Source organism: Coffea arabica, chromosome 8c (assembly GCF_036785885.1).
Source record: "Coffea arabica cultivar ET-39 chromosome 8c, Coffea Arabica ET-39 HiFi, whole genome shotgun sequence".
NCBI classification, from domain to species: Eukaryota; Viridiplantae; Streptophyta; class Magnoliopsida; order Gentianales; family Rubiaceae; genus Coffea; species Coffea arabica.
The window spans coordinates 22911995-22926888 of NC_092325.1; the positions used below are offsets into that span (position 1 = coordinate 22911995).

Sequence of the window (14894 nt, forward strand, 5' to 3'; positions counted from 1 at the left end):
TATTTTTTTTGAAGTTGTTCATCTATATGAATATATTTTTATTCTTTTACATAATTTATTTGTTTTTAATAAATTGTCTACGATTTACTGTTTTATAAATAGATGAGGATTGTAATAGTTTAAGTTTTCTTTGTTTCATTGGTGTCAAGAATTTAAATGAAATAGTCTCTCCCATTATTTTTGTATGAACTCCTTCAAAATCTACTGAAAATGGACAAATTTGAATAAGAAGAGGAGTGCCTAATATTATATCTAGAGCTATATTTTCTCCTATAATAAAATAATGTTTTGTACAATAATCATTATTACATATAACAACTTTTGTAAATTTGTAAGTGACATGACAGGGTTCTCCATTTGTCGCTAATAACTTTTCATTAGTTCTCTCACAATATTTGTTGGTATTAATCCTTCTTTAATGCAGTTTTAATCTGCTCCACTATCTAAAAAGGCTTTGAATGTTTCTTTAAAATTTTCTACTATGATAGCAACCACAATATACTATTATTGAATTTTTTTTTTAACACCAAGGCAAGCCATTTAATTAATTTCACGACATAAAAGCTAGATTTAACAAAGAAAAACCTAAACCGCATGCTTTTTTTTTTTAAATACATAGCTCATGAATCCTAAAATAAGGAAAATGCATCCTATCAAGATTAACCATGATTGAAATCTTAATTGTTCTATTAATTGTAAATATTATTCGTTATTAGGTTTATCTTTTGCTATAATTATTTCTTGGTGTTTTTGAGGATTTGAAGTTGAAGGTTTAGATGTTGAAGCTAATGTTAATTTTGTTTCTATTTCTACGTCTTTCCTTTTTAATTCTAAAATTTTATTTTGTAGTTGTCTTACCTATTTCTTTAAATTATTTATTTCTCCTTGAAGATTTTTTTGTAGTATATTTTCTAATATTAGCAATGGATGAACATTTATCCAGTAATTTTGAAATATTAAAAGGTTCTATTATCTATTGTAATATTTCTTCTTGAAGTATTAAATCTTTTAATCTAATTAAGTATTCCCTTTTAGCTTCTGGATCTGTTATTTTTCTATCATATCTAGTAAAAATTCTTCATCTTCTTATTACATTTAAATATTTTGTAGGAGAAGTACAAGAATTTTTTTTTTTTTTTTTGGCTAACCCCATATACGGGGAGGGATGCCAATCCTTATTTTATTAGATAAAGCACCATAGAATAGTGAGTTAGGGCAAAAAAAGTAACAAGATCCACCGCGAAAATAGAATGAAAAATAAAGAAAGAAATAAGGAGTACTACTCCCTTACAACAGAATGCCTAACAAAAGGGACGGACTGCCTGTCTAAAAAAAACCGCTAACCTGACCGTAGGCGAGAGAGATGCCTCAGAAGAGAAAATGGTGTCCGACGTGAAACTTAACGAGGCTAATGCATCCGCTACTGAGTTTGCTTAACAATAAACATGTGATACAGATACCCCCAAATCTGCCAATAGAGACTTCATGCGCCTAATAATGTTACAAAGAGGCCAACGTGCTAAATGAATCAGAAGTACAAACTTCTGATCCATTTGAACTACTCAAATCATTATAATTATTTTCTGTTGAATAATTTTCTTCTTCATTTACTCATTGCGCCATTAAGTTATCCTTAATTTCATTATCTTCAAATAATTCATTAATTTTTTGTTTTAGCTTACATTAATTTGCCTTACAATCAAATTTTTCACATTTCCAACGAGTATTATTGAATTTAATCATTTTCCTTCCCTTTTTATAATATTTATCTTTACTTCCTTTGTTTGTGGAATTCTTATATTTTACATATTGAACATGTGAGGCCCCAGTCCGTTCTACGTTGATATATTCATTAGCTGGGCGGTAACGTTTGGTTTTAGGAGTATTTCGAAAACCCTATGTAGCGATTAAGATTTAAAGCCCTACTATCCAATTATTCCATAATAAGTGCAAGTGAGCCTAGAAAGTAGGGTTTCACTCTTCGGTTTCAGCATTGGAGCAAAATTAGGGTTTTTGTGATTTTCGCCGGATGAAATTTTGGTACGGAAAAAGGATCAAATTTGGTGATTAAAAGTGACTTTTAAGTGAGAAATAATATGTAATTAGGAGCAATAAGATAAGATTAGTGAATAGGAAGTAAAAACCCTAGTACGTGTGTTTTAAGAAAAAACGGCGCGAACCGGCGGGTCCCGCGCATTACCGATTGAACGCACCAATTGACCACCACTTACTTGCCATGCAAGTTTACCACTAATAGAGCAAAATATCTTTCCCCCCTCTTAGCTTCTTATTGGCCGAAAATTAGTGGTTCAAAATGCAACAAGAGAGAGAAAATTGTGTGGTTGTGATTCAACCAAGTGTTAACCAAACTTGTGGCTAGAATTAATTCTTATTTTTTCCAACCTTCTTATAAGACAAATGAAGCTTAATCTTCCTCATTCTTTTCTCTCTCTTGGCCGAAATTCTCTCCAAAGGAAGAAAGAAAAATCTCTCTCAATTCCTTGTCCTAATCTTGCTCAATCTCATAAACTAACCGGTTAATCTTGAATTCCTTCCATAAAACCTCTTCATTTGGTATTAGTAAGTTGATTGGTGAAGTGTTTGTGGAAGCTAAGGTGACAAGCAACTCCCTCTCTCTTGTTTTACTAGGTGAGTAATGAATGAACTCTCTCCTTCACCTAATGAAGCTTAATTCATGCTTAGTGGTGTTAAGAGATGAAAAATTATGGTTTATATCTTGATTTGTGGATGATTTAGTGAAGTTTTATATTTATTGGGATTTTTCCTGTTTTAATATAAGCATGATTGTGTGGCTATATATGATGGTTGGAAATGGTATGTAATGATGCTAGATGGTGGAAAAAGTGGAAGATTGCAAGTGATTTCTGTTTTGAATGAAATCTGGAAAATTGGGGTTTCTTGGTTCTTCATTCTGTCCGAATATTTTGGTCCTAGATAGAGGCCGAATTGGCCTTGGCTTAAAACATGAAAGTTGTAGGAAATGACATTTTATAGGAGCCTGTAAAATTTCAGGTCAATCGGAGTAGCGTAGAGTGAGAAAAGTCGAAAATACCCTTGCTGTTCTGGTTTTGTCCGAATGTAAGAACTGCACTTGTAATTGGTGATTTTGGATAGGATTACTTCAGAATTGGTTGTTCTAGTCTTCTGATGAAATGTAGCCCTGTTTCTAAGCTTTCGTGTGCCTTTGAAATTTCTGAATTTGGACTTAAGTAGGCTGAGTTATGCTGTTTGCACCAGGTTGCGGTTTGTTCACCTGTTTTACGATTCTGGTTTAGTATCTTACAGTTTTGACCTAGTTACACTCGAAACTGGGTTAAGTGGCCTTCTTCAACGTTGTAGCCTTTTAAGTTCTGAATCTACCTGTAAAATTGCAGGTCAAACGGATTAATGTATTCCGAGTTATAGACAAAACCCTCAGACCTGTTTTAGACGTCCGTTTGTGTACGTTTTGCATTTCAGTTTCTGCCGTGCATTTTTCCGTTCTGATTCCATACGATCTGGGTGTCAACTCCTTCATAAGAAATTTAGATCTTGGTCTCAGCTTCGAAACGGTATAAAGTACGTTGAAAACCGAATTCCGTAGCTCCTGTTATGATCAAAACAATAACGCTCGTCAGAACTGCCTTGTATTTGGACAGTTCTGACGGGTACGTTGACACTCGATTTTCGTTCTGTTCTGAGTGGATTCAGGTCTTGGCCAAAACATCAAAGTTTTAGCCTTATGTCTCAGCTTTCTAACGCCTTTGGAATTTCTTGATTTCGATTTCTGAGCCGTGAGTTACGGCCTTGCAAACAGGGCATGTTTGGTAACTTGCCATGAAACAGCTGGCACTATTTCGTGCCTTTTTGACCTATACCTATTGAGATCTGGGTTGACATGTCTTCATGGGAATTGTAGCCCTTCCTCTTAGCTTCGAAACGGTATCTCGCTCACCTTGATCCGACACTCCTAGCCTAACTTTCGACCAAAACGGTTTAAGATGGCCGATTTGGCCGTCCCGTTTGCCGTTCCGCGCGCGCGCGTGTGCCCCTTTTTGCCGTTTTCGCACTTGCGCGTGCCAATTTTGCCGTTTTGCTTGTTTTACGTGTGTGAGTAGCTGTTTGTGATATATTGTGACACAATCTTCGATTTCAGACGGTGGTGAACTAGGCGGAGCCGGTGGGGCCCACTACTAGCCAACCAACGAAGTGATTTCCGCTTTTGTACTACTTTTGTATTTGGAGTAAGTATTCAGGCCGCTTTTGTATGTTAGTTGCTTATGTGTTTCGATATGTATGAAGAGGGTACTTAGACGAGGGTGTACTTTATCGCACTCGCTCTAAACCCTAATTTGCACACATATTTGTACATGGCTTATGTATATGAGCAATTTTGGAACTAAAACCCTTGAGCTGGTGGCTCAGGGTGACTTTTGAATAATTTTGTGAATTTTGTGAGTTTGAGGTTGAACTCAATATCTAGATGGACTATTCGAGCCGGTTAGGGCTTGATCGAAGTCAGTCCAACTTGGTTTGAGGTCACCAAGTTTGTGAACCCGGTTCACTGAGTATGTGAACCAATTTTGTGACCCGAGCTTGTGACTCAAGCTCAAGTTTGTGATTTCGTTCGCCTGGGCAAGTTTGTGAGGTGACTGGCCAGTGAGGGTGATAAGGTGTTCGGTGGGTGTACAAGTGGAGTTCTACGGACCTTATGTATGGTCGACGGAGTGTCGACAGGAGGTCACGCATGGCAACGACTTGGCTTTGGAGCCACCTGTATCCTTATTATGTGATGTTACTTTTCTGCTTTTGCTTTACTCTTATTGAGTAACTGTGGTTACGTGACATTTACGCTTTTGCTCCTGTTTACTTACTAAGCATATAGCTTACCCCGTTCCTTTTGTTTTCCTTAGCAGGGGCCGACGCGGGGACTTATGGGCACTTACACTAGTATTGGTTTGTCATAGTTGGACAATTAGGATGTTTGTTTTTATTGTGGTGGTTTGTATAAGGACCCTCCTTAGGGTCTACCTTTTAGTTTTGGTTGTAATTATAAGGGTGTAATAGTTTGAGCAGGTACTTTTGGAGAATGTAATTATAACCTTTTTGGGATTTGTATATAGTATGTAAGGTACTCTTTTGGATTTTCTGGTTTTTATCGCTTTAAGGTTTGAGTCCTGGCACGAGCTAGGCAGGCGGCCCGCCGATACCCTTGGGTTCGCCCTTGGGAGAAGTGGGGTCGTCACAGAACAAGTAATGATACATACTAGTAGAGGTCTTGAATTTTGATGGACTTGGTTATACCATACTATATTGGAATAAATCGAGAAAAATGATAGACAATACCTAACCATCTTAATAAACAGTTAAATTTTATAATTAAGAAATGTAATTGACCGTAATTTTGGAGTACTCAAAACCTGTTTTCCAATTCTCAAATCAATGGCACTGTATCCTTTTCCAACACAACGGAATACTGTTATTGCATGTGTGGCCATCCACAATTATCTTCGAAGAAGTGGTGTCATGCATATTTGGTTTTGTGATTTTGAGACCGAAGAAATTGTGGTACAAAATGAGCAAAATGTTGAAGACAACACAGAAAATGTAGAACACGAACGAAGATCTCGACAAGCTGATCAAACTTTCATGATCAACTTACATGAGCAAATTAAAAATCAACATTTTTAGCATTTTAGATAAATTATATTTATAGCATTTGATAGACAAGCATTTTGTATTTTGTCAAATAAATTTGTTATATTGTAATTTTATTTTCATTTTTGGTTCATTTTTTTTCTAATAAATTATTCTTATTTTAAATAAAATTAAATCATATGTACTACAAGTCAAGTATACTAAAATATTATCATCATTTATGAATAAATCAACATAAGGACAAATTTGTAAAATACAAGAAATTCGACATTCAGTTGTCTATAATTATCAAATAGATATAAAACATTCAGTGTTCAAATTCAGACAAAAGTTGTATTAGATTCACCACTTAACAATTCTGTGACTTAATGAATTTAGATTTCACATTTCAGATTTCAATTTTATCAAACGTATCCTTAGTCTCAAGCTATTGTAGAACAATAAAAATGAAAATCATAATTGATTGGAAATTAATAGTGCTATGATGACCAAATAATCAAATTTCTCTCATTATTCTTTTAATGAAAATAATCCATTGACCCAATTTCAATTGGAATGTGTATATGTGTGAGAAAGAAAGAGTGGAATGCGTATTTGTATGAGTGTTAAAAATGTGCAAGTGCAAGTATATTTGCATGTGGAAGTGTGTGAAAATGGTGTTTATTTGTGTGTGTGTGTGTGAGAGAGAGAGAGAGAGAGAGAGAGAGAGAGCAATGACATGTAAAAAATAGTCTACTAGTATTTTTCCAGTAAAAGTGTATGAAAATGTGTGTACACAGATACAAATAACTAAAAGTTCATAAGCAAATGAGAAAATATATTAAGTCATAGTTAAGTTTATAGGTTTTTTAAGTTGACCCAACCAGACCCAATCTATAGTTAACCCATTCAATAGTTGGGAGAATTGAACAATAATCCATTTGATCAAAATGCAAAACCCACCCAATAATAGCTCAACCCACACAATGACCACCCTTAATAGCAACCAAATGGATCCAAAAGCTATTATCTCATTTAGAACATTTCAATTATCTTCTTTTACTCTTTGCTTAATGTGACTTTAATTGATTGATTCATAAATTTGTTAATGTTGCTAGAAGTTGAATAATCTTTCATGAGAAGTCTACAGAGCAAATATTTTATTACAATTTAAGAACTATGTCTGTACTTGAATTGTACTAAATTTTCATGTAAATTACGTGATTTTGAGGTACCATTGTTCTTGTTAATTTTATTCAGATTTTAATTTGGAAGTCATTTTGAGTCCTTGGACTATTTTAAGGAGTAGAACCAAAACAAAGAATAACACTAGTTATATTCCACTTAGAAGAATGCATACTGAAAGCAAAAGAAATTACTTTACGAGTTGACAATAAGATTAATGGAAATACCAACTCTAGCATTGCTTGATAAATCTCAAGATTATTCACTTCAAACAGCACTCTCTGACTAAGCACATATGAAGATCATGCTCTCACAAACTACAAAGCCCAATGTCCAGAGGCAATATGTATAAGATAATACCGCAAACAACCGAAACAAAAAAGAAACATGGAATTTTGGACACAAACAATTCCTTGATAAGTCGTACATAAAACCTATAATAGTCTAAGATATCCAAATCCCAGAAAAAGGAGAACAAATAATTAGTTGTTCATATACTTTTTCCCAGGAAGGTCACTGGTGCTTGGTGATCCTTTGAGCCATTTAAGCTTCTGTCTAACTAGGGGAAGATCACTTTGTAAGCCAAATACTTACATGAACTAGGTCTATGGACATGAAGTATGAAAAAGGAAGGGACCTCTGGGGGTAAAATAGCCAATGCACAAAGAGATTTCTTCTACTTTGTCACTGAACCAGCATGAGATTCCCAAGGCCACAGATCTGCCATGCAGATCATTGCGTCATTTGTAACTCCATTCTTAAGATCGCCATTGAAGTTGTCAACATTTCCCATTCGCGCTGCAGAATTTTGTACTGAAACTCCCACATCAGGATATGTAGGATCAACCCCACGGACTGTGACAATTGTAGAGACATTCTCCCCTCGGCACATGTTGGCATTGTTGAGAGACTCTGGAGTGCTTAAATAGTTTTGAAGAAGATGGCTTAGACTGGAGGTCAGTGAACCCCGTGTGACCATGTCTTCAGCCAGCTTTACCTGAAATAGAGCGTGAACTACATGCTTCAATTCCATTTTACTCTAAGAAGCTAAGGTTCAGCGTTAAGTGAATGATGGAAGGGAAGATTATCAAAACAGATTCAAATGACATAATAACAGAAAAGCCAAGGGAAATAACTGTGATTGATGTCCAACATTATGCAACATTTCACTTCCTGTTCTTTCCCCAAGTCATCCACCAGTGACCAATGTTCAGCTTACTATTCTGATTCACATGAAATAGATAATTAATGACTCTTATGTACATCCATTAGCCTACCCTGCTGTTTTGCAGGATTGTTACAGTGAAGCAGGCAAGCCACCACAATTAGCGGGCTGGTGGGAATCGAAATGAGTGTTAACATTAATCATGATAAATCCCTCCCTTCCCTGCTTCTTGAAAATTCTATCCATCAAAGAGGCCCTCTTGGATATAATAAACATGCTCACAGTACACAGACACCCCTGCTTTCAGTGTTTTCAGAAATCCAGAGGACCTTGGTAGTGGGAACTGGGAAGGAATTTTCCACTACTTAATTTTAATCAAAGCAAATGAAAGAGGTAAAAATCTGGTACGCCCCTTCCTTTCCTCTATTTTGTTGTGCAGTTCGACATGGCATTTTTACATCAATTAATCATGTCATTCCAAAACTACTTTAAATTTTTCACAGAAGAATAGCCATCGCAGACAATTATATTAATACCTTGGCTCTCAAAGCCTCCACATCAGATTTAAGCACTCGATTATTTGTGGATGCATCTTTAAACTGTTGACTAGCATCTCCAAGTTGCTTGAACAAGGAGCCATTCTCTCCTCGTAGTTGCTCAACCTGAAATTAAAAAATTAATATGTCAAAAGCACTAAAAGCAGCCCAAGAACTGTTACTCAATTGCAATTTCTTTGGTTGCAGTGAAGTGACCACATCAAATTCAAAGAGACCACAATTATTGACCTAATAAATGCTTTGGGATGCAATATACCTGCTGCTCAAGATCCGCTAAATGAGCTTGCTTTCTTCTTCTGGAACGTCTAGCAGACTCCCTATTCGAAACCATCCTAATGCATAAACCAAAGGTTCAGGCAAGCAGCAGGAGTAACTAGCATATCTGGTAAACATTCCAACAGTTATGTTCTTCTTCATACCTTTTGATACGCTTCAGATCCATAGGATCAGTGCTTTCCTCACATTGACCAGCTTCAGTCTCCACTTCATCATCATCTGATTGCTCAGGTGAAGAACCACTAGTTGCAACCATGGCTCTTTTATCTTTTCCTTTTGACTTAGTGGCAGATGTTGGACTGCCAACTGATAAAATATTATCATGGTAATTCACCCAGTAGAGCATTATTTAAAAGCAATCTGATGGTAAACGTAATTCAGTAAGTTAAGCAGAATTTTCATCTGCAGAACGAAGCCAACACAAGTTAGTAACCTTTGCTCTACAATTTTTTGATTGAAAAATAGGATTTTCTGTTCACATTTATGGAATTAGTGTCTTTTCCCAGACAATCTGTTGATTGGATTAGAAATGGAATTTGCACTGCCAAATTTTCATTAAATATAAATGGTGCCTTATTTGGATATTTCTCCAGTGAGAGGGGTTTAAAGCAAGGGGATCTCATCTCCCGTTACCTCTCTCTTCTTGCTATGGAGGTACTGTCTATCACGATAATTTATGCAGCTCACAGTCCTACTTTTGAATATTATCCTATACATAACATATTGGTATCCACATATTATATTTTGAGATGACCTATTTCCGCTGTCAGCTGTAAATGTTTCCCATGTTAGTGCTATGTATGATCTTTTACATGAGTTTGCAGAAATGTATAGCTTACATCCTAATCTGAGCAACAGAGAAATATTATAGCAGGATGTAGTGCCGAAGTTGCTCTTGGATGTGTAATAGGTTGGGAACAAGACAAGGCTGCCTGCTTTGGGGTGCCATTGATATTAGTATACTAGGTTGACCACTCCTGATTCTGTTGCTTTGCTTGAAAAACTTGAGTGTAGGATCGAAGGGTGGAGTACCCAAATGCTCTTATATGGGGGCAGATTGCAACTAATAGAGCATGCCTTGTTAAGCCTTCACATGTACTGGAGTAGTGTTTTTTTACTGCCTAAGGCTTGATCAAGAAACATGAAGGAATGTTTTTCAATTTGACTGCTATTTTGTGGAGAGGAACTGATTCAGCTAGATCAGGAATTAAATGAGCAAGCCCGCTGAAGCAGGACGTTTGGGACTTGTGAAGCGTTCTCAAAGCAGCATTCTCAAAGCAGGAGGTCTGGGCTACTGCTTTGAGAAAGAAGCCCTTTTGGGTAGCATGTGAGTAATCTGTCAAGCTTAAACACCTATGCTTTTGGAATATGTGGCTGTTGAAAGTGACTGCTCCTGGTTCTGAAAAACCTTTAGAACTCAGGTCACTGGCTCAAGATCTTATCCACGGTGTTGTTAGTAATGTGAACATCTGTTCTTATGGGATATGGTGCTGTTAGTAATGTGAACATCTGTTCTTATTGGCATCCTCGAGGCCCTTTCTTGTAGACTTCTGGTCCTAGCTTTATTGAACAGTTTGCAAGCAATTCTCAAGCAAAGGCTGCAACTATATTATTTGATGGGAAATAGAGAAAGCCAATAGGCAGATAAAGCAATGCTATTGTTGAAGAAATTATACAAACTCTTCCTCCATCAGAGTGCTTAAATGCATTAGCTCTTCAATATGTGAGATGGCTAGCAGATAAGAAAGGTGTCTTTCCTGTCAAATCTGCTATGGAAATTCTGAATCCAGTGGACAGTGTCTCTTGGCATCACTAGGTATGGTTCAAGAAGCAGATTCCTATCTTCTGTACTGTGGATGCTCTGTAAAATCAACAAAACGCCAAGGATAAACTATTGTGGTAGGTATGGTTTCTGATTCTTGGTATCCTATGTATTATTGGCTATGAATCTTGTGATCATTTGTACTTTCAATGTGGGTTTTGTGCTTATATCTAGTCCAGAAATTACAGAGTAGCATGTTAGTGTGGCTACAGCATCATCTTATGAAGGGATCTTTCCATAATCAAATGTGCGAACTGGAATAAGGGGTCGTGTTCTACCATATTTGGAGGGACTGGTGCCGAAGTTCTCACCAAAAACATTCGAGATTTGATCTTATGTTGCTTCTTGGAGAAATGTACCAAATACACGAGGAAAGTGGGAACTCATCTTAGCATGGGATTTTACGGATAAATTTTTGTTGGGGATGCAGATATTGGCCAGTGCTTTTGTTCTGCTATTTTAACTGGCTTTGGTTTGAGCTGCAGCTTCGCTGCAGGTGTAAATTTCAGCACTATTTCTAATAAAAGCTTACATGTTTTGGTACCAAAAAAGATTATTTAAGAACCTTTCTTCCAGCTTTCCTTGCCACTTATCTTTCTTCCTCAATGCCTTCAAAATTTGTGCAATAAGAAATATTCAAGACAAAAAGCTCATGTACATACCACATATTGATGACTGGGAATCGATGGTAGCTGAGAGGCTAGAGTGCCTGGAAGCAAGATTGTGAGACCAGTGAGGATTATCCATTGATGCATCAGATCTGGTTAAGACGTTACTAATTTCCTGTTTTTCATAAAAGAAGAAAACGTAAATATTTCAAGGATGCAACAGGATGCAAAACAAAAGCATCTCCATGCTGCAACAGTCATTTGACAAAAAAAATAAAGAAGTATCCCCGAGATACTGTGGCTAGCAACATAAACGAATAAAAGAGAAAAGCGTTGGCCTTAAACGTTGTTAAAAACTATATCCGACTGGTTACAAATGTTGTATGTGGGATATGGATAGACGGGTAATTTGAATGCACAAATAGGAAAGAGGACACACAGCGAAGACATTTATTAGTGATTGCAACAGAATCTGAAGTTGCAGGGAAGAACAAAAATCAGTTCCCCACCTTGGACGGCTACTTCTTGGGAAACTGCAATGGTGTTATGGTATTCAAAGGACAAGCATTTGACAACTTACTGACATGCGCATACTGTCTAAGAAAAAGTTTATTTATCTATTAAATGCACAAAATGATGAGGTAACCTAAAGAAAGAGCGACCCGATGTACCAACAAAATCCCCACTGAAGATTTGAATAAGATCATTAGAATTGATGTGAGTTTTAGAATTTGCAAGTCATGGTGGTGGTTGGGAAGAGAGGACTGTGATTTGTGGTGGGGGCGAAGGGAGAGGGGAGGAGGGGAAGGCTAGGAAGGTGGGTGGATAGTGCCGAAGGGGGGGAAGGAGGCCCCATTAGAGGTAATGCCCAAATAGTCATGGTTTTCAATACAAGACAAATTCGGCCTAACAACTGTTGAAGCCCGGAACCACCGGTCTTGGTGACGTGGGAGGACCAATTTGTGATTATATATGACAGTCTTAATTAATTTTTTCTTCGATGAATTCTTTACTCACATCAACTCTCCCTCTTCTTCTTCATAGATTAGATTAGATTAAATTATAGAAATTTTATCATTGCGACAAAAAAAAATTATTAAAGCCTGGATCTTGTGACAAAAAATTTGAACGTGGCTTCTTTTTTTTTTTTTTTTTCCCTGCATTCATCAAAGTACTTGACATCACGGATTTCTCCGTTGATGAACCATTTTTATATCCAAGTATCTTCGTCAAGTTTTGTGTGGGGAAAAGAAATATTTATTGCAAAGTCTTTGACCAATGAAATAATGAATTTGTTTGGATTGTAAATTATTTATTAAAATTTATTTGTTTGTATTATTATTATTTTTTATTTCACATATATCACATAAAAAAGTGTTATATTATTTTTAAAAAATTTTATTTCAAATAATTAACTCTCCAACACTTATTGGAAGCATAACGACCCCACAATCTTATTTGGACTGTTTTTAATATAAAATTACTGGCACATTTATCTTATTTGGAACATTTTCTTGGTTGAAAATTACCGATTAAATAAATCAGAGTTGGTCTAGACGGTGATAAAATTTCTCGGAAAGACAAAAAGAACAAAATAAAAGAAGTGAGCTTTCCTTAAAAGGGCCAAAGCAAAACAGGAGACTGTGGCACACAGTTCTATCATTTGCTTTAGCCAGGAGGTTTTACTGTTTCATAACTCGAGTATTGGGCAAAGCAACTGGAAATCTGAGTATGTACTATATCGACTTCAATTACTCGGTACTTGAAGGCTTAAACCAAGAAAAACAATTACAAAAAGTCCTCAAGACTTAAGAGAATTTAGACCTTATTTAATAACTTAATTTAACACTTAAATTTAATAGATTGAGACATTCATATGTTTAAACACGCTTGCGAAGAAAAATTTAAATATTTGAATTAAGTAAGTGACACTGAATTTTATAAATAAAACTTATTCCCAAAATAACCTATTACTTGGCATGATATACACTTAAAATGTATCAGATTTAATATTTAACAATTCAATAATTTAATAAATTTCAACTTCAGATTTCAAATTTCAATTTTATCAAACACACCAAATAAGCAAATTTTCTATCAACGGATAAAATAAAATAAAAATGTTGAATCATGGTTCCCGTATACCAGAATGTATTATATATATATATATATATATGTTTTCTCATAGATTACATATACTTTTCTTTTCGTGTAATTACAACTAAGAGAACCTTTATATATGAAACCTAAACCTAAATACTCTACCTCTTTTTTCCTTTTCCTTTTTTTTTTTTTTTGGGTTCCTGAGATTAAACAAAGTAGATATTGTAATTTATTCTACCAATCTGCAAGAGTTAATACTTACAAGCTTCATTTTTCTTCTCAATCTTGTCTAGTCCGTAGTTGTATACTAGCTCAATCCACACCAAGTCCAATTTATAGCAATAAAAAGGAAAAAATCAATTTCAACAAGAGAAGCTAAGAGTTTCTAAAAACCTGGTTTCCGATCAAAGGAAAGGTTGGATTGCTAGAAGTGGTATCGGCAAAACATTTATCACCACCTAAAGCACAACGATAAGCTTCTGTTCCAGCTTTAGCACTAACTTTCTGGTCATCCTTTGGGTTCTGATCATCTTCAGCAGCCCTTGTGTGCTTGAAAAACTCCTCAAGGGCCAACTCAGAAAAGCTTCTTTTCATTTCACTGGATGCAGAGATGCGTAAAGGACTTGGCTTTTGTGCAGCTTTTTTGTTCATTGATGATGGAAGGTTATCAGCTGCGAGAAATTTTACTTCGCTTACCAAAGAAATGAAAGGCAAGTGGAAGAGAGAGGGAGAAAAGAATGTAAAGTTGATGAATGATTTGTATAATAAAGGTTATGAAGAAGCAGACAAAAGAAAGTACCTTCGTGGGAAGACTTGAATGGAAAAGTTAGGAATCATCGCGTCAGATTGCTAAAAGTTGGAGTGTAATTTAGGTGAAAATCTGATGTGAAATAGCTGCAATCATGTGTTGCATGCCCCAATCAAAAGAAAGGGTAAAAGGTTGGACTTCAAAAAAAATTTCACCAAATTGGAAAAACGCCCTCCTAATTTTAGGTGGTATAACGGCTCAGATGAATATTCCAAAGTGTTAAAAGTAAATTATAAGTATGGCAGCTCAAGAAAATCCGACGAAGGGATAGAGCTGTTTAGCACACTCGACTCGAATGATTGTGCCCGAACCTCGCATGTTACTAGGCTAGATAGAGCTTGAATATATAGACAAGGCTCGATTTGATTTGATTGTGAGTTGAGTTTGAGTTTAGCATATTATTTAGAGCGATAATGTTGATACTTATTTAGATTATCCTTATAAGACTTGAAACAAATAAAAACATGATTCAAAAGTCAATTATGATTCAACCATTCTTAAGAGTCACGAGATCCATTGACTTGAAGGATAAAATTTTGGGCCACGGCAATCTTCATAATGCTTGCTATGGATTCTGTAAAGAAAGGAAATAAAAAAATGTATAAATGCTAATGATAATCAGGTACATGATGTCCCAATGGCAGGACCATCAATCCGGTTTAAGTCGGACTTCCCACAAGTTTAAACTTGAATTAGAGAGATATTGGGGTTCCGATCCACTTTGAGCTCAATT

General features: G+C 35.8%; 1 protein-coding gene across 5 annotated transcripts; it reads right to left on the reverse strand.

Annotated features, from left to right (window-relative positions):
- Positions 1–7036: 7036 nt before the first annotated feature.
- Positions 7037–14131, reverse strand: LOC113707319 (basic leucine zipper 9). 5 transcript variants are annotated; one of them, XM_027229592.2, is made up of 6 exons: positions 13747–14127; positions 11305–11425; positions 8964–9126; positions 8801–8876; positions 8524–8649; positions 7037–7819 (listed from the first exon to the last, which is right to left on the reverse strand). In XM_027229592.2, exons 1-6 carry the CDS (start codon positions 14002–14004, stop codon positions 7499–7501), a joined length of 1065 nt encoding a protein of 354 aa, XP_027085393.1. In that variant the 5' UTR covers positions 14005–14127; the 3' UTR covers positions 7037–7498. The 5 variants fall into 5 exon arrangements, with proteins under 5 accessions (XP_027085393.1, XP_027085394.1, XP_027085397.1 ...); XM_027229593.2 differs by lacking the exon at positions 13747–14127 and adding an exon at positions 11922–12116; XM_027229596.2 differs by lacking the exon at positions 13747–14127 and adding an exon at positions 11897–12104.
- Between the last annotated feature and the right edge of the window lie 763 nt (positions 14132–14894).